This window comes from Sander lucioperca, chromosome 13 (assembly GCF_008315115.2).
Source record: "Sander lucioperca isolate FBNREF2018 chromosome 13, SLUC_FBN_1.2, whole genome shotgun sequence".
Classification (NCBI taxonomy): domain Eukaryota; kingdom Metazoa; phylum Chordata; class Actinopteri; order Perciformes; family Percidae; genus Sander; species Sander lucioperca.
Window position 1 is genome coordinate 19,067,619 of NC_050185.1, and position 19,460 is coordinate 19,087,078.

The window sequence follows — 19,460 nt, forward strand, 5'->3', positions numbered from 1 at the left end:
TCTTTTCGAATGTCGCATTTACTCTTTTATTTTGAAGGTAAAACATCATCAGAACTTGGTTGTTTGTGTCTAACTTGACGCAGCCGCAGATGGCAGTACTTAAAACGTGTGAGGGTCTCGTTAAGCGGAGTTCCGCTGCTTCCACGCAGTTCAGAGAGCACCGCTCATCCGCACCGCAGTCATCATCACCCTGAACCCGGTAAGCTGGCTGAGCACCGCTGTTTATTTACTGTACACGGTCTAACCAAACGTCCGTCTTCTGAAACTTGTTTTTAGATAAATCAATTACAGCAGGGCTGTTTTGTAGTTTGCCCTTGAGCATGCAGTTATAAGACGCCTGATGAAATTGTTGCCAAACACGCGAACCGCACTTTTATCTTTTATTAGTCCAGTTAATATGTGGCCATTGTAAAGTTATCGATTTTAATGGCCGATCACCTTTACAGTATGTCCCACTAACACATGTACAGTAGCATGTAACTCCCTTCCTCTCACACATTTTATGAGTTCATACACATTTCACTTACAAGTCTGTCTGGGGCGTTGGCTGTCGGTCTGTCTGTCTCTGTATGTGTGTGTGTGTGTGTGTGTGTGTGTGTGTGTGTGTGTGTGTGTGTGTGTGTGTGTATATGTGTGTGTGTGTGTGTGTGTGAGCTAAAGTTACATGCTGACTTGTGGAAGCCTGGGCTGCTCCTGAAATCTGTTTCCAGTTAGGAAGTCTTCTTTTTTCACTTAGTGATGGAACCACTGAAGCAAAAAAAATGCATCACAGAGGTCAATTAAAATTCCTGTACTTCTATTTTCATTGTCCTGTGTGTTTATATCCATGTAAGTGATGCATATGGCTTCAGTGTTGGCTCTACCAGTACTATAATAAGCAGTTGTGAAGTAAATTCAGGATACACACACACACACACACACACACACACACACACACACACACACTGCATATGGTAGATTCTGTGACTGCATCCTTTAATATACAGATTATTCATAAATTGACTGAAAAAAGGTAATTTTTCTGTTAAGTAACCGAAAAAAAAAAAAAAAAAAAAAACAAGACTAAAAAGGGAAGGAGACCTTTTCCAGTAATATTACAGAAGGAAACACCCTGTCACAGATGTTACAACTGGAGTAAAATTTGGACATAGACTACTAAATGTAGGCTGATTTTAACAGTCATATGGAAGTACTGGCAGTATTACAACAATTTCTAACAACACACACTTTTGCACATGCACAAACACAAAGACAGTAAGTAAACCAAGACCCATAAGTGTGACTGACCTTTTGCTGCCTGACACACGCGCGCACACACACGCGCGCGCGCGCGCGCACACACACACACACACACACACACACACACACACACACACACACACACACACACACACACACACACACACACACACACACTGCAGCCAAATGCCTGCATGTTAAAGAAATTGCCTTGAGCTCAGTCCCATGAAATACATCACTGGCTAGTAAAACTTAATGCAATGTGTCTGACTTCATGGCATGGTAACTCCCTGTTGTGTTTTGCCTGCTGTGACTTTAAAAGGATAGAATATAAATGTAAGTCAGACGCTATTTTTTTCTTTTCAATGATCCCCAATGGTAAACTCCATATTTTTAGTAGAGTATTAATGGAGTTATGCAGTTTTAGTGCTCTGACAACATGAAGGTGAAATGTTACAGTTATGTTTAGATTTAAAGAATAAGTTTGTTATCTTAGCTTAGAATGAAGATTGGAAGGAGGAAACAGCTAGCCTGAGTATGTCTAAAGGCAACAAAAAATCCACTTAACAGCACATGTTCATTCGTCATTTGTTAAATTTGTACAAAACCAAAGTCTAAAAAACGCCAAGTTGGGGTTGTATATGGGGGGACTATTTCTTGGCTGGGAGCAGTGACTTCCTGGAGTCCTGTCGCCACCCTGAGGTGTCCATTTTTGGAGCACCATGTAAGACTTACTCCCCAACACCATAGTCAAAATACCAAATGAGTGAATATATTTTTGTAAGAATAGCGTTTCATCGCTTCAGTAGAGTTAAAAAGACTTGTAAAATCAGGAATATAGAAGTTGTGCTGGAGACTTGTGGTGGCCCAACATCTTACTAAGACACTTGAGTATGTTGGTTTTTCCTTTAATTTGGCAGCCGTCTGTGAGCTCATTCAGCCTTGTGGGTTAACAGTTAAATTGATGGTAAATGATCTAATGTTTGGTCCCCATATATAATTTGTATACAGAAATAGTCATGTTTGGCATTCAAGTAACAGTTTGGTGTGGTCACCGACAATTAGGTCAGAATCTGGGAGAATGGTTAGAAACTGAGATTTGCAAGGATTTTGTTGGTTGGAGATTTATGAAGGGAGATTTTGGATGCAAACATGCCCTCAAGACAGCACTGAAGGCTCAAATGTCCCATTAGATAATTTTAACATTAAATGTTACCATTAGCATCGGACCTTCAGTAGTGTTACAACAGGACTGTTGTGGTGCCAATGTGGGGAGCGTTCCCACACACACATACACACACACACACACACACACACACACACACACACACAGCTGCTCTGTTCTGAAAGACATCTCAGTTACTAAATCAAGAACTGAGAGGAGAGAACAGAAGTAGTGTGTAGCTCGGATGAAAAGAGAAAAAACAGAACAGACAAAGCGAGGTAGGTTAAAGTACAGCTAACCAGCAGCTTCTGGTAAAACCATCATGTATCTCCTGTTGTAGTGGGACATGCTGCGTTTCTTCGACCTCGTTCTACACGACTACGATTTGTTGTATGGGCTTTATTCCACTGTCTGGAATGTGCCTCACCAGAGCCAAAGAAAACAATTATCTTACTTTGTAGGCTGATGTGGAGTGCAAATGTTTAGCTGAACTCGCTGATCCGTTTCAAACACTGATATTGTCTATTTATTTTTGAGATGGTATGACTGGAATCGGGTGGGAATGCTCAATGTTGCTGCAGTTGGGCCATGATTACAGTGATCTTTTAAAGCTGCTCTAATCAATAATTTTTACATAAATAATGGATGAAATGACAGATAATAATTACTTCCCTGTACAGTTCCCTTAGATCTTTTTGGTGTCTTTCAGCTGATCATTTTGGGTTTAGAGTTGCTAACTTTACTGTTTGGCTTCACTGTCATCGCTCTCTCCAGTGACATATTTCCCTCAGGAGTTGATAGAGACCAACGCAGAGCTAAAAGTACATTGAATAAAAATCAAGTGGCCAAAAACAAACGTTAATGTTGTTCTGTGTCTGCTTTATAAGGTAATAATATGCATGCATAGGCTTTTAAAAAAAACAAAAAAACAAACATTTTATCGAACAAAAGAGTAAGAAATTGAGAAAATAATTGTTGATTGCGGCCCTAATTTTTTTTTTCCGTTAGCTTGCTCTTTGTGATACTAAAACAATAGCCGAATAATGTGATACAAGTACACTTTGTATGCTTTGGGTGTATTTTCCCTTTAAGTATTAGCCCTTAAAGCAACAGGATGTCTAAACACAATCATTTAAAGACCATTTAGTACAACCACTAAACTTTAGACTTAGGCTGCATTACACAATTTAAAGGTCATTCCTTTCCCAACCGTCACAAATTGACATTTAGGCTTAACAATGAGTGACCCTTTATGATCACTGAGTTTTACACTTGTGTGAAGTGAAGTAAGAACCAATAGCCTACAGCTTATTTATTCCTAATTTAAAATCTACATTACAAATACAATAGAAGGAAATGTAGATGAAGAGAAGACAAGTTAAAGAGACTAACTTGTTAAAGAGACAGATTTGGATTGCAGCTCAGGTTGAAGATGCAATTTTAGGTGAATATTTTGTACATTCACAGTTCCAACCCTGATCTTTTTTTAAACCACCAGGAAGTCCCATTAATAGACATGTTCTACTGGCTGCCACACCAAGTCAATGATTAAAGAGTCAGAGAGTTTCCAAAGGCCAAGTCTGCATTAAGTAGAGGTCACACCTGCAGCACACTGAAATGTAACAAATTCAGACTTATTGTACAATCAATCTTTAGGCATTAATGAGATGTTAATGTGAACACGGTAATGGCCAGTACATTACAGTATTTAGTATGGGTGAGTGTGTGTGTATGTAGCTGGATTATGCCAACTACACTGTTCTGATAGACACTTCCTGTTTCTCAGTTTTCCGCTACATTCTTCAGCGATAAGCTCATACCAACACACACACACACACACACACACAGTTATATACAGATGGTGGGTACAAGCAGACACTCCAACAAAATACACACCATTTATTTTAGTCTCTCTCTCTCTCTCTCTCTCTCTCTCTCTCTCTCCCCATGTGTTTTAAAATGTGTGCATGATTTTCCTCTCATCCACATGGCATGATGTCACCTCTCTTGTGTTTTAACCAAAGCTCTAATTGTTACAGTCAGGTGGCTGGTGGGAAAGGACAGAAAGAGCAAAAATGATAGATAAATCAAGTGGCTGCGGACTGCATGACTACGCACATAAACACAAACACTGTAGTTTATTTTGAGTCAATCCCACATACACTGTAATGGATTTATATGTGACTAGTCTCCAGCAATGCATATTTTACTCCTGTTTGAGTTGATTTGTTGACAGAAAGAAAAATATAGAATAACACCGGTCTTATCCTTTAACTATAACCACTACATGCCTTACCTCAACGTGAACCAAAAACCAAGTCTTCACTAGATAATGTGGGACCCAGGTTTTTGTCCCCAAATTGGAGGCGAGTCCCCATGATGTCACTATATATGAACAGATTTAAGGTGCCACGATGTGATTAATACACACACAGAGTTGTCCTTGGCTGCAGCGCCGGCTTCCAACTCTTTATTTCACATTTAACTGTTTCCATGGCGATCAAACAGATGGTTTTGTATTGGCAGCTTGGATACAAGAAAATTATGTTTATGCTGCCGTGCCATGACACAGCAAGAATATTTATTGCAGGGAAACAAAGTAAAGGCATGCAGCAACACTGTCCTCGGAGCCATCTGACGTCAGTGAAACCTGATTTATTTTCCTCCACACCTGTGTGGATACTGGCTGCTTCCTATCAGCCATTGTTTGCCTCCCATCAGATAACATTTTCACGATAGCGGTAGCCAAGCATTATTATTGTCTGCACTACAGCCTTAAAGCTACACAGTACTTCATGTAGCAGTATCTCTACCAAGTTTGCCAGTGCAGTTTTGAGGAGGACCAAGAAAAGTGAGGAACATAAAATGATATATTAATTCTTATTAGTTTAGGAAGAGTAAGGAAGTGAAATAGAAGATAACAGGTAAATACCAGACCTGGCCTTTGGATGGCCGGACCTGCTGTCCTCCACTGGAGATGGATGAGTAGCCTCACCCAGTCAACAAATAAACCGGCTGCTGGTTTTTCTATTAATAAGTTATGAACTAGCAGGTCACTGAAAAGAAGATGTATGTCCACTCCACATGATGTCGGTGTCAGTTTGTAGCTTTACTGTCTGTTGAGGAGACAAGACCACAAAAGGAAGTTATTTAATTAACTTTATGAACAGTAGCACCTTTAACCTCAGCCACATATATCTGTCAAACAGCAGACTGGCTCTGGGAAACAAAATCTCAATTTGTTTCCCCTCCTGCATAAAAAATGTGTAACTATTAGTGCTGTCAGTTAAACGTGTTAGCGCAAACCCATTTTAACAGCGTCAATTTTTTTATCGCGAGATTAACGTTCTTTTTGGCCTAGCAAACTTTGTAGTTTTTTTCACATGCTGTTGCAACAACTAGTAACGTTAGAAAAACTACAACACCACACCGGATCTAGCTAGACCGGAAAGAAAACAACAGGCGTGCCGCACACACTTGTTTGGGCTTGCGAGCCGGCCAAAGAGTAGTAGGCTAACGTTACGTTTTGAGTGAATGGTGAGCGCGAGACGCCGAAATGGATGCCAATAAGATTCTGAATGGAAAGTTTACTTTTAAAAAGTTGTCGAGGGGGACAGTAGTTTCACGCATGCACAGCCTGTATGACACGGAGAAAGCAGCCCAACTGGAACTGCTGCAAAGTGCTGCAAACACTGTCTCATTAACCGGTGATCACTGGACGTCAGTGAGTAATCAAAATTATTTAGAAGTTACTGCACACTATATTGACTATGTATATCAGCATACAGTTTTAGGACTGTATTGTTTGTATCATTTTTTTTTAAAAACTATTTTTAACTAATTTAACTATCGACTGTTTTTGTCATTTGGGACATTGTTCACCCCCTTTTCTGTCCAGGAGAATTGTTACATTCCTTCTTAGAAAAACGTAAAGGTTACAAATGTCCTGCTGTGGCATCCGGTTTTTGGACCATTTTGTTCCAAGTATAAGCAAAGTGTTAGTGTTACATCTCAGTTAGGTTAGGTACTTGTACGAATTGTGCAATAATGACATTCACACATTTTTATTTTGTTTACAGTAAATAAATAAATAAATAATAAACAATTACAAATCTTAAAGTCAAGTTCATAAAGTAACTTTCTTTGCATTCATTTTATTCTCAATTAAGATACACTGGTAAGAATGGCTTTCCATTGTTAATATGTACTCAAAACAGTTCTGACATGCAAAATAATAGAATTTTATTCATGTGATAAAACGTGATTAATCGTGATCAACTAGAAATTTGGCGATTAATCGCGATTAAAAAATTAATCGTTTGACAGCTCTAGTAAATACTTTATTAAGATGTTTTCTTTGCATATTTTTATTATTTGATTGGGTTGGAGAGTTTAAGTGTCACATGATGCTGTAAGTGCTCTTTTAGAGGAGACATTTATGGCTCCTCATTTTCGGTTTATTCACTGTCTCACTGGAAAAAGCAGATGCTATCTATGTAGTGTTTTTACCCAAATGCTTTTTTGAGATGACACAGTTTAGAGCAATAAGGTCTGGTAATGAGTACGGGTCTCGGCTGATAGCAAGTAAAGAGAAAAATAGGAACAAAACCCCACTGAGTCACACTAAGTAACTACAAATGTGTTAAGCCATGCCAGCAGCGTGGCTCTAGGAACAACAATGTCTGTCGGTTAGCCACTTTGGTCCAGACTAAAATATGTCAACTATGAAACAGATTTTTGTGACATTTTGTACAGACATTCACGGTCCGCCGAGGATGAATCCTACTTACGTTGGTGATTCTCTGACGTTTCCTCTAGTGCCATCATGAGGTTATGAAGTTTTTGTTAGGTGCTGGTGCCGGTTCGGGCCTGGCCCCAGTGACCTGAGTGGATTTGGAACCAATTCAAGTTGTTTCAGACTGCACCTTTAACCTTTGTGTTCGTTGATGGTAAACCAGAAATAACACAAAGGAGTCCTCTAGTTGAACTCAGTCATCTTTAGTGACAATATTGCACTCTCTTATCCTCTTCAGGTTCCTCCTCCACGAAACGGTGCATCCCGCTGCAATCAGTTGCACCTGGTCCAGGCATCCTCCTTCTGACCGCGATATTGTGAAAGGCCATCGCAAGGCCTTCACAACTTCTACTTTCTACTTCGTTGCTAGGCAACTGAACCACTTTGGACATTGTTACCCTGTGTGTTATACATCATAACTTCCTCTTGCTCCAACATGTTTTCATCAGACAAAGACTCTCCTGCAAAACAGTACACCTTACACAATACTTCAGATTTATGACACACAGGGCCAAGAGGCCATTAACTATGACACTTCTGAGTAAAAGACACATCTAAGTGGTATAATATTCCTTCAGTTCCCTCTTTTCACACAGCAATCGCTGTGTGACTTAAATAATAGTAAAATGCAAGCTAAACCCTCAATTAGGTCCTGACAATATCCATGTACATGTGTCAGTGGCAATTAGCAACATTTGTAAAAATAAACTGTAAAACTGGTATGAAACTGTTAATGCTGTATGGTGCGTGTGTCCTATATGTAGATTTTAGCTGCTAGTGTAAGCTGCACAATACATTGCTCTCTCTATGACTATACCAATGGTTACATTATTTTGTGGAAATCTCTGAACATTGTGAAACAGCAAAATTCAAACACCTATACTATTGAAATTTAAATCACACTTCAAACCTATGTCTTACTTAAGGTTATATTGACTATGGGCCTACTTCAGGCCCCGCACATGGAATCCGTGGAAGAACACGTAGAGAATCTCTGACAGCAGAGTGGTATAGGAGAGATAGAATTTGGGGGCACTGGGTGGTGACAGGGAGATTTTAGACCCAGCGTGACCGGACGTCTTCCTCGTCAGAGGAAGAGTCAGCCTCATCCGAATGACCATCGCCATCAACAGGGGAATAGTCGGGAAGGGGAACAGATTCTTGGGTGGCTAATAGCTGATAGGCTGGGGGAGCACCCTCTTGATGGGGCCGTAGTTATTAGTCTATTGACTAGAGTTCTGAGACAGGGGATTGCACAACAGCCACAACACACTAGAATGCCTGAGAACACAGCTATGGAGACCAACATGGACATGATCGTATCTTTCCATTTGCCAAACATACCGTGCATCCAATCAGTTACAGGGTTTGGTTCTACGCCAGAGTTCTCGGCCAGATTTTTAGAGATTGCTTTCAGACCTTCTAATGCACGTGTCACACTACCATCAGGGGCAGTATTGTTAGGAATAAATGTACAGCACAGATCAGTCTTGATGTAAGCACATGCACCTCCATTTTTAAACTTTTGCATCTTCAATAATAAACTTAGCACAAAAAGTAAGGACATTTGTGTTTGGTAGATTATTTCTCTGTGGTAACAATGCTTTTTGGCAATAAATCTTATACCGTTGGAAAGCCTGTTTAGTTCCCTTTCAAGTGGTACACACTTTTTGTACATTTGTAAGGAACATGCATTTGTGGGATGAGCAGCAGCGCTGAGTATGTGGGTTGCACCCATGAAAAATTTCCAAATCTTCTCTGCCAATGCCAAACAGCTTATTCTTCCATTGACTAGTTTGGTGTTTGGTGGATTGGATGATTGAAGTTTGAAGAAACAAGACATATTGGCAATTGAACAATGTATTCATTTCACAAACAGGAGCCTCAGTAGTGTGTGGAAGAACCATACACAGCCACAACAGCCTGGCACCTCCTCCTCATGCTGGTCACCAGCCTGGTCACACACTGCTGTGGGATGGCATGCCATTCTTCAACCAGCAGTCCTGACCTCAACCCCATTGAATACTTGTGGGATCAGCTTGGGCGTGCTGTTTGTGCCAGAGTGACCAACACAACCACGTTGGCTGACTTGCGACAAATGCTGGTTTTGGCTGTGTATGGTTCTTCCACACGCTACTGAGGCTCCTGTTTGTGAAATGAATAAATTGTTCAATTGCCAATATGTCTTGTTTAAACAAGTTTGTGGAAAAACTTCAATCATCCAATCCACCAAACGAGTCAATGGCAGAATAAGCTGTTTTGCAATGGCAGAGAAGATTTGGGAAATTTTTCATGGGTGCAACCCACATACTCAGCGCTGCTGCTCATCCCACAAATGCACCATGGGCACCATTTGAAAGGGAAGTAAACAGGCTTTCCAATGGTATAAGATTTATTGCCAAAATGCATTGTTACCACAGAGAAATAATCTACCAAACACAAATGTCCTTACTTTTTGTGCTAAGTTTATAATATTAAATGAGTAAACTTTTTGTAACTTCAGTAAGTATATATATATATATATATATAATCATATGAATATGAGAGTAAATATTAAGATTCTGTATAACATTGTATACTTATGCAATTTCTCAGTACATATACTTTTCTTTAGATTTTCATAATGTACATCATTTAAGCATTTACATCAACATTAATCATTTTTAATTTTCTGCTAATTCTTCCAAGCCATCAGAGAAGTCGGACCTAGCTGGCTCAGCTATGCCCTTCTCTGCATCACGTGTGTAATTGGCAAAACACTGTTGTAATACAATCCAAATTTTTGTTTACTGTTGCCCACCAGAAAAAGAATGACTGCGCCAATCTGATTGCATGCTTTGAACTCATCTGGTAGCTACGCCTCTGGGTGCATCGAGTTTGTCACACATGCATACTCTGTCATCAAAAAGTGCTACCAGGAGTGCCCCTTCTTGCTCGGTATGGGACATGCTCGGGTGCTGCTTGTGGAATATGGAAGATAAGTTCTCGAACTGTCTCCACACAGCCACCACACATCAGCTCTACTGGTGCCTTGGTTAACAAACCATAAGGCTAAGTAGTTACCTATGTCGGTAGTGATGTCAACACCAAGACGAGCTCAGTGGGTGCACACTTTTTTCCCCGTCCTGCTCTCGAGAAACAGGTGTAATTACCTGGAAGAGGTTGAAGCAACAAGTGGTAAGACAGTATTTACTGGAGGAAACAGTAAACTTAATGACTTGCATTTCTTGCATTTTGCACTCCTTCTGATCGTGATATCGCGCAAGGCCTTCACAACTTCTACTTTCTACTTCGTTGCTAGGCAACTGAACCACTTTGGATATCTTGACCCTGTGTGTCATACATCATAACTTCCTCTTGCTCCAACATGTTTTCATCAGACAAAGCCTCTCCTGCAAAACAGTACACCTTACACAATACTTCAGATTTATGACACACAGGGCCAAGAGGCCATTAACTATGACACTTCTGAGTAAAAGACACATCTAAGTGGTATAATATTCCTTCAGTTAATATCTGTGGTTTTGTGTGAAATGTGTCAACTGCTGGATGGATTTCCATACACACATTCATGACCCCCTCACTATATACTGTAATAACTTTAACTGATCCACTGACTTCTGATCTAGCTCCATCATCTGGTCCAAATTGTGATTTGACTGATAACTGCAAAACTAATGACATTCATTACCTTCGGCTGATGGATTTCATTAGTTTTCTAATAGCAAATGTTAGCATGCTAACATACTAGATGGTGAACACTGTTAATGTTGTTATTCCTACTGAGTACCAGCATGTTAGCATTGTCCTTTGTGAACATGTTAGCATGCAGACGTTAGCGTTTAGCTAAAAGCACGACATGCCCAAGTACTGCTGCACAGCATGGACTGGCTTGGTCTTGTTTTGAATATTGGCATGACAGACAGCATGTTGTTAAAAAGCTGTTAAGAGTCCAAAAAAAGGAAAGGCTACTGGGACAAATATGAAGGTCATGACTCTAATTTCAGTGGCCTACCATCCTCCCACAGCTTTACTCAGACTTTAGCCTAAAAAAAAACAAACCTATTTTTAACCTAATATCTTTACATAACGATTTCTAGGTTAAAAAGAAAAAGTAGAAAACTTGTAGTACAAAGTCCTTGACATAAAGATCATGGTACAGGATCTACTGCCTCTATCCACCTGTGAGTGATAAAGACATGGTTTCACCATAATTGCTCCTTGTTGTGTTTCCCTTCCAAAAGCATCAGAATGGGTATTACCATTAACAAACCAGTATATGCCGGCCCTTGCCTATAAAAAAGTTATGACCCACCTGTAATTTTGCTGAGAAAGTCACAAGCAAAGGAAGGATTTGAGTGTTTGTGAATGCAGCTAAACTTGTGGTAACACCGGTCCTGTGCCAAGACCAGAACTTGAATCTGTGCTGACAAGCTGCTCTGACCATGAGGTGAACGCTATAGTTTGTGGTTTTGTTGGTTTCCTAGGGAGGGGTCCGTGAAAGTAGTGTGTGTTTGTGTGTGTGTGTGTGTGTGTGTGTGTGTGCGCGCGTGCATGTGCGCGTGCATGTGTGCGCATGTGTGTGTCTGTCTCTCAAAACATTGTCAACAGTCCAGATCTCACCACATTAGTCATACCAGGCATTCCTTCATGTGTTCACTGTGCGTGCGCACGCGCACACACACACACACACACACACACACACACACACACACACACACACGCGCAGCAGCAGCAGTTTAGAAGAATTCCTCATGGTCAGCCATCATAAACTTGATGTGAGAAATAACTGAGTGAACAGACTTTAGCCATCTCTTACTCTACATTTCTGTGCTTTGTGAAGCCATCATTTTGCCATCATATCCTGTATTTTTGACCATCTGAAATCCCAACCCTGTAATCTCAGTTCTTTTGGTGATCAACATGGTGATTTTGGTTCTATGTTTAGGAAGTTTAAGAGTGTTGTATTTTAGGGAAAGGGATATTTTGGACTATGATGTGTGAGAAATCAGTTATATAAGAATGCTTAAGAGACAAATTGAATAATCAGACAAAATCCAGTTTTTGAACTTAATTTAATTTGAAGGTGGATAGCAATGAGAAGAATTCAAACCCTTTACTTTGTTCAACATCTTACTAGGTAGAGAAGTCATATACTGTAAGCAAAATTTCCATAGTATTGAAAATAAGTGCTAATTATGCAGACAAACTATCACCCTTTAAACAAGTCAACTTACAGCACAGTGAGCAAAATAATTACTTTGACATGGATGTGTATGTAAAATACCAGAACCTTAAAACATTAAATACGTTTTTCTTTAACATAATCAGATTACAGGATTCAAACTTGTGCTGTTGGTCATTTGTCTGCCTCTCAAATCAGCCATCGAGCTTCATTGATAAAGTTATCAGTTGTATCAGGTTTTAGTTTTATCAGGCAGAGATAAGATGCATCAGTAAGGAGGAACGTATCAGACACAGAGTACATAAACACTCTGACGTGAATGCTACGCATATATGCAACCACACAGCTGGACACACAGAAACACAGGTATGTACACCTGGTTGCTCTGCTTTTGCACAAAACAAATATTTCAATGCCACTTTTGTCAGAGTGGGGTATGAAAGGCATTTCATCAGCAAAATTCAGCAGCAAATATCAAAGGGTTAGTTTAACTTGACACCTTTTTCTTTCTCTTCAGCCAGACTAAGTGGATCAACAGCGCCTCTATGTGGTGGTTTTGTGTAGCATTCTTCAATAATGAAATACTTTGTTGTGATCAAGATTTGAAAACTTTTGAATTTGGTTGGGCAAAACAAGCTTCTTAAAAATGCCACCTTGTGGAAATTTTAAAGAGCATTTTTCGACATATTATAGACTAAACAAATGTGAAAATAATTGCGAGTTGCCACCATTAAATCAGCATAATTTTAACTTGATTTCTACATGACTTTATGATGAGCAGGATTTTACCTTTCCTCTTTTCTTGGTGTATTTGTCCTAGTTGTGAGTCTCTCTCGGAGTGACGATGGCAGAGAGCTCGCACTGTTTCTACTGTCGGGAGGACCTTGGGGGGAAGAGGTTCGTCCGCAACGAAGGCAGGCCGGTGTGCGTCCGCTGCCACACCAAATTCTGCGCCAACTCCTGCGCCGAGTGCCATCGACCCATCCCTGTCGAATCAAAGGTGTGCGTTATCAGTTTGGAGTTGAGTTTTCTATGCATGTATTTCTTACCAGGTCTGTCCAGTGTCCAGTTTGTCCATCCACATACTGTACCTCTCATCAAAACTTCCTTCCTCCATCAGGAGCTCAGCCATAAGGGCCGGTACTGGCATGAGGAGTGTTTCCGTTGTGCGAAGTGTTACAAGCCTCTGGCTAAGGAGCCCTTCAGCACCAAGGATGACCGCATCATGTGTGGGAAGTGCTGCTCCAGAGAGGATGCTCCACGCTGCCATGGCTGCTATAAAGCAATACTGGCTGGTAAGACTGATGACCTGCAATCCCTGAGTTTGTACAGTTAGCAGAAAAGCAATGTGTTGGAGGAGTTTTAGAACATTGGCCCATTAGTAAACTGTAAAATATTTAATAATCCTGTACTGATTTACATTATCCTACTGAGATTGAACTGCAGTGACAGACTGCTGATATTACTTCCTCACTATCGGTTTCTCTACAGTAGCATCAACTCTTCTCTGATCTTTTACAGGTACAGAGAGTGTGGAGTACAAAGGGAACTCCTGGCACGACGAATGTTTTACCTGTTTTAACTGTAAGCGAACAATAGGATCGCTGAGTTTCCTCTCCAAAGGAAATGACGTTTACTGTAGCCCTTGCTATGACAACAAGTTCGCCAAACACTGCGTCTGCTGCAAAAAGGTAATTCTTTTCAAACAGGAAACGATGCCTCCATCATTCTGCCTAAAAGCAACAGGAACAACAACAGCAACAACAATATTCACTATCCATACATTTAGCTCTTCTGGTCTATATGTCTTCAGGCTATAACCTCTGGAGGATTGAACTACCAGGATCAGCCGTGGCACAGCCACTGTTTTGTGTGCAGCTCGTGCTCAAAACCTCTAGCAGGGTCAAGTTTCACCAACCACCAGGACCAGGTCTTCTGTGTCGACTGCTACAAGAGCTCCGTGGCAAAGAAATGCAGCGGCTGCCAAAACCCCATCACAGGTTGCTTTCAATTTCAACTGAAGATAATGTTAACCTAAAATACAGATGAAAAACAGTCACAGGGCTAGATACAGTGGCTTGAAAATCTGCACACAATCTGCGGCAATTTTCTTTTTAACATTGTATTAAAAAATATTTGATGCTAGTCATTTACTAATCCAAAAATAGTAAAATAAAAGCATCCTTGCACTGCAATATGTTCAGTCTCCATTTACTGAGGCAAGCTTTTGGTCAAAGGCTGTCTTCAAGAATTTATCTGTGCACTGTTTTTAAGTTGTAGCCCATCAAAAGTTTGAGACTACAATTCCCAGAGATCTTTGATGATATCGCGTTCAAGTGGCAAGTGCAATTTCATGTGGCAAATAAAATTGTTTGATTTACTAAGTAGTAACCTGGGACAAGAAGCTGTACTATGAACCAGGTTAACTTCGACAACACCTCAGTTTATATTTACAAGTAAATATCCTTATAACCAGGTTAATGGCAAATATATCCATAATCTTCCATTTACTTTGTGACTAACAACATATACAGTATTTAGGCGGCTAACAAAAACAAGATATTTACCATTAACTGATGCAAAAACTTAATAAATAGGACATGGTCACATTATATCTCCTGACTTTACAAATAAGGCAAAATCAATGATAGAAATGTATATAAAAGGGAAGGTACACCTGAATGCAAGGACCCAGCCCTCAAATGTTAATATAGGATAAAATAAATGTCAGAGGTTGGAATAAATTCTAACTGTCCTCTCCTCTCCTCTCAGGTTTTGGTAAAGGAGTGAATGTGGTGAACTATGAGGGCAGCTCCTGGCATGAATACTGCTTCAACTGTAAGAGATGCTCCCTCAGTCTGTCCAACAAGCGCTTCGTAGCCAAGGGGAAAGACATCCTCTGCGCCGACTGTGGCAACAAGTAGTGATGAAGAGCCTGGTCATTGTCTAACAGTGGTTTATAGTCATTATGTCTTTTTGTTTCTTTATTTTTACATAAAGGGTTAGCGTCCCCATTTCAATTTTCTGTTTACTACTAAGTGTGAGTTTTTGGGAGATTACCCATGAAGTGATAGAAACATTGGGACCAAAATGTCATTCCGTGTCCACTGTTGATCATTTGCTCTGATGCTGCATGCTAACACTAAAACATACACTGTGCTGAGTGATGATAGTGACTAGCTGTGTCCTACAAGCCTCGAAAGATAAATAGTATGCAAGTCTGGTTTCCTGTAGGAGGCTTGTATCACATAAAATCAGTGTTGTAATGTAACGAAGTACAAATAGTTCACTACTGTACTTAAGTAGAATTTTCACGTATCTGTACATCGTTATTTATAATTCCGGAAACTTTTACCCCACTACATTTCCTAAATAAAATGTTTACTTTTAATCCACTACATTTCCCCTAAGCATCTTAGTTACTCGTTACTACAAAATAAAATCAGTATCCTAAATTGCCAAGATAATGCACGCTCCATTCCTGTTAGTGACCTAATGCCTGTTTGTGGAGGAAGAGGAGGAAGCATAATGACTGATAGGTGTCATGGAAGCCCCTGGTGCAGGCTCTGCCGCCATGGTAACAGATGATGACCACCCCACCGACAGTGGTGATGAAGATAACGTAAATGATGAAGATAACACACCTTTGGCCATAAAGTTCATAATCAAAGTTTGCTTTACTTTTACTTCTAATACTTACTTTTGATACTTAAGTACAGTAAATATCAGATACTTTAAGACTTTTACTCAAGTAATATTCTAAAAGGAGAATAACTTCTACCAACGTCCTTTTCTGGTAAGATACTTGTACTTTTACTCAAGTATTGCGTTCAAGTACTTTATACAAGACTGCATAAAATATGAAAACACAATCAGCCAACTACAGCTAAAATAAATGAGCAGCAGATCAATACATTACATTGCTAAAATACTAAAAGTAGATATAATGACATGAGTCTACAGGTCCTATGAACATTTTTATTTTGAAAAGAGCACATTTTTCTACCCAACACAGATTTTCTCATGAGCAAATGGTTGTGAGAGTCAACGCTGACATTCAACAAAGTGTATGCTAACGTGTTAGCATAAAGCTAGAGGGTACCATGTGCTTTTTAAAGTCGTTTTATTTGTATTTTTATCATATTTTAGCACAGAATAACTGCTTATAATGATTGCTTTAATGTCTACTTGTTTTTTTCTATTTTTGAAAGGTAATATTTTCCTATGACCAAAAGTGTTTTTAAATCGAAATGATATCTATATTTGTAATTGCTCATTTCCAAGGGGTTGTTATGCTTATTGTATGTTTTGAGTAACTAAACTTATATGCACTTTTCTTAACCAATTCCCCTTCAAGGAAATTTAAATTTAAATATGAAATTGAATATATGCAAACTGTATGCCTTGATGTGTTGCTAAAATGAAATAAACCTTGAAAACTGTGCATTACATTTGTTTCTTTTTTAGAAACAAATTTCTAGATTTTAAGGGTCCGTGCTGACTAATGGCAAACTGCAAAACATTTTGCACATTATTTGCCAGTATTACCATGTAGATAAAGGTAGAAATATCGAAGGGATATATATATAAATAAATAAAGACCTTTCATATGAAGCTTTTCCTTGTGAAAATGGGAAAATGGAAACATATAGACAGGTACCACCTTCTAAAGATCCCTATACTGTTTTTTACATGAGTGTTTACAGGAAGCAGTGCATGTTTGTCAAACTAATTATGTCGTTGTGGGAGTCAATTACCTTTTTATAAATTTTAATGTCGGACTGGTAAGATGATATTCAACGCGTACATACCCATTATCTCTCTCGCTCATCTGCACACAGGTGCAGATATACATATTTACACAAGTGGCCCAATCACAGCAAGAATACACTGGTCTCCACTCCACACTCAGTCATACCATCCTTGTTTGCAGAGACAGGTTTATAGTTCATGTCAAGCTCTGTCTCAGAGCTTTTTGTTTGAAACCAATGAGGCAATTTGAAGTCGTATTGCTGCTATTGAAAGAGTGGACCAGGATTTCTACCTTTAGAGATCTCCTTGCAGGTAAGTACTTCTTCCATTCTCACAAGGGCTTGAACAGTGTTTTAATAAAAGTTGGCACTGGCACTTTAAAGCCAGCACTAGCAAATGTTTATATCCTCATTTTAAACAAATACATAATTCATTATTGAGAATTTTGTGTTAAGGTACCTACGGTTTCTTTTTTTTGACACAATATTATTGAAGAACTTGCTTTAATCAGTTAATACACAAAAGTTCTACTAACTGAAAAATACCAAAAATAAACAATTTTTTTTCAGATTTGTGATGATTTTGCTTCAAAAATTCCTGAATGTGTTCATCACTCTGTCTCTGCTGAGCAGCCCTACCACTATGGAGCGAGGTGGGACAATGTATTGAATGGATATGGTTTGATAGAATTACTGCACTATATATATATATATATATATATATATATATATATATATATATATATATATATATATATATATATATATATACACTTGGTTAAAAGCACTTAAATCACTTTGAAAAAAGAGTCACCTAAATATATGTAATGTAATGCTTAAAAAAGGGGGATCACAATAATTTTCTTAATAATTCATAGTTATACAAGAACAATATAAGACAATTGAAAAAAAGTACTTGTTTTCAGAGAGAGAAGCCTCTAAACTAAGTGCTTGTTAGCTTTTAGATTACAACCTGCGTAGCCGAACCCACAGTTCTGTGAGAAAGTCACTGTGTTGATTGTAAATAAGTCAGGAATATCTAAAGCAAACAGTACACACCAGTTAAACACTACACGGCTACGTACTTACATACAGTATATGGTATCTCTAAAATGAAAGGTCAAAAGCTTAAAGCCAATAGGAGATGTTTACACAAATGTCAAACATATGTTGTTTCTAGTTCTTCTGTATGATCATTGCATAACACATCTTTATAGTGTATATATACAGTTTATATGATCAGACAAAAACAAACAATTGGAAGATGTGAATGGGCTCTGCAAAATTATGCTGTGCATTTTTCACTATTTTCTGATATATTTTAAGCTAAATAAGTAATTAATCATAAAAGTAACCAAACATGTTAATTGTTTATTAAAATGTTAGTTGCAGCCCTATTTTAATTACAGTTGTAAAGACTGAGGTTTTCTAACATACTGACATTACCGACTTTGAGCTGCATGGTTTTCTATCCAATCAAGTCAGCTGTGTATATAAACAGTAATATGTCTAACCTGGCACCTACATTACCCACAATGCAACCCCAGCAGCCGACAGTTGAGAAAGAGATACAGGTGAAGAAACGGCAGCTTAACACTATTTAGAGCTTACTTTCTCTTCTCATTGCTGAACAGCTGCTCTACAGATCTACTCCTATGTGCTGTGTGTCAATGATTTTTATTGCCTGTTTCTGTCAGTCCCTCAGCTCAGTCTATGGGGGGAGGTGGCTGACTTCACCTTGGGGTGCAGCCACTGGACACTAAAGCCTCAGGTCTCCATCTCCGCCCTGCAGGAGCTCACAGTCTGCTTCAACATCAAGTTCAAGGTATTGACGTCAAACTGCACAAGTTAACTCCCAAGTCTTGCTATAACTTTCAAGGGCACATTTAGGGGGAATGCACAGTTAAAGACTTTATGAATCATGTATATTATTTCATCAACCATATCTAGTTCCAGGCCTCCTCACCATGGACCGCCTTCATGTACAGTCATCCTGAAGCTCAGTATACGGAGCTGGGTTTAGGAGGAAAGTGGGGTCATTTAGTGGTCTGGCTGTTTGGAACGGAGTGGACTTCGCCTAAGATCACCCTTCACCAGTCGCAGTGGTACTCGCTGTGCCTGACCTGGACACATACTAAAGACGGACCGTCCCTATACCTCGATGGCAACCTGGTGGACATCTTGGCAGGTGGGTTGAGTAATAGGCAACTGGGTTACAATACAACTCTGGAGGGCGCTAAAGGGTAGATAGATAGATATATGGACTTTATTAATCCCAAATTGGGAAATTACTCTGTTGCAGCAAGTTACAAGGACATAGCAAGG

The 19,460-nt window shown here is 39.3% G+C and overlaps 1 protein-coding gene and 1 long non-coding RNA gene across 4 annotated transcripts; one reads left to right on the forward strand and one right to left on the reverse strand.

Moving 5' to 3' along the window:
- Positions 1-79: 79 nt before the first annotated feature.
- LOC116037044 (four and a half LIM domains protein 1-like) lies at positions 80-15,409 on the forward strand. 3 transcript variants are annotated; one of them, XM_031280799.2, is made up of 7 exons: positions 84-199; positions 12,902-12,934; positions 13,205-13,384; positions 13,505-13,679; positions 13,906-14,075; positions 14,198-14,384; positions 15,157-15,409. In XM_031280799.2, exons 3-7 carry the CDS (start codon positions 13,229-13,231, stop codon positions 15,306-15,308), a joined length of 840 nt encoding a protein of 279 aa, XP_031136659.1. In that variant the 5' UTR covers positions 84-199; positions 12,902-12,934; positions 13,205-13,228; the 3' UTR covers positions 15,309-15,409. The 3 variants fall into 3 exon arrangements, with proteins under 3 accessions (XP_031136658.1, XP_035864954.1, XP_031136659.1); XM_031280798.2 differs by lacking the exon at positions 12,902-12,934 and having other exon boundaries at positions 80-199; XM_036009061.1 differs by lacking the exon at positions 12,902-12,934 and having other exon boundaries at positions 81-199; positions 13,210-13,384.
- On the reverse strand, positions 4,762-7,411 carry LOC116037045. Its single transcript, XR_004101779.1, has 2 exons — positions 7,195-7,411; positions 4,762-5,520 (listed from the first exon to the last, which is right to left on the reverse strand). It is a non-coding gene; the product is annotated as an uncharacterized LOC116037045 (long non-coding RNA).
- Positions 15,410-19,460: the final 4,051 nt, after the last annotated feature.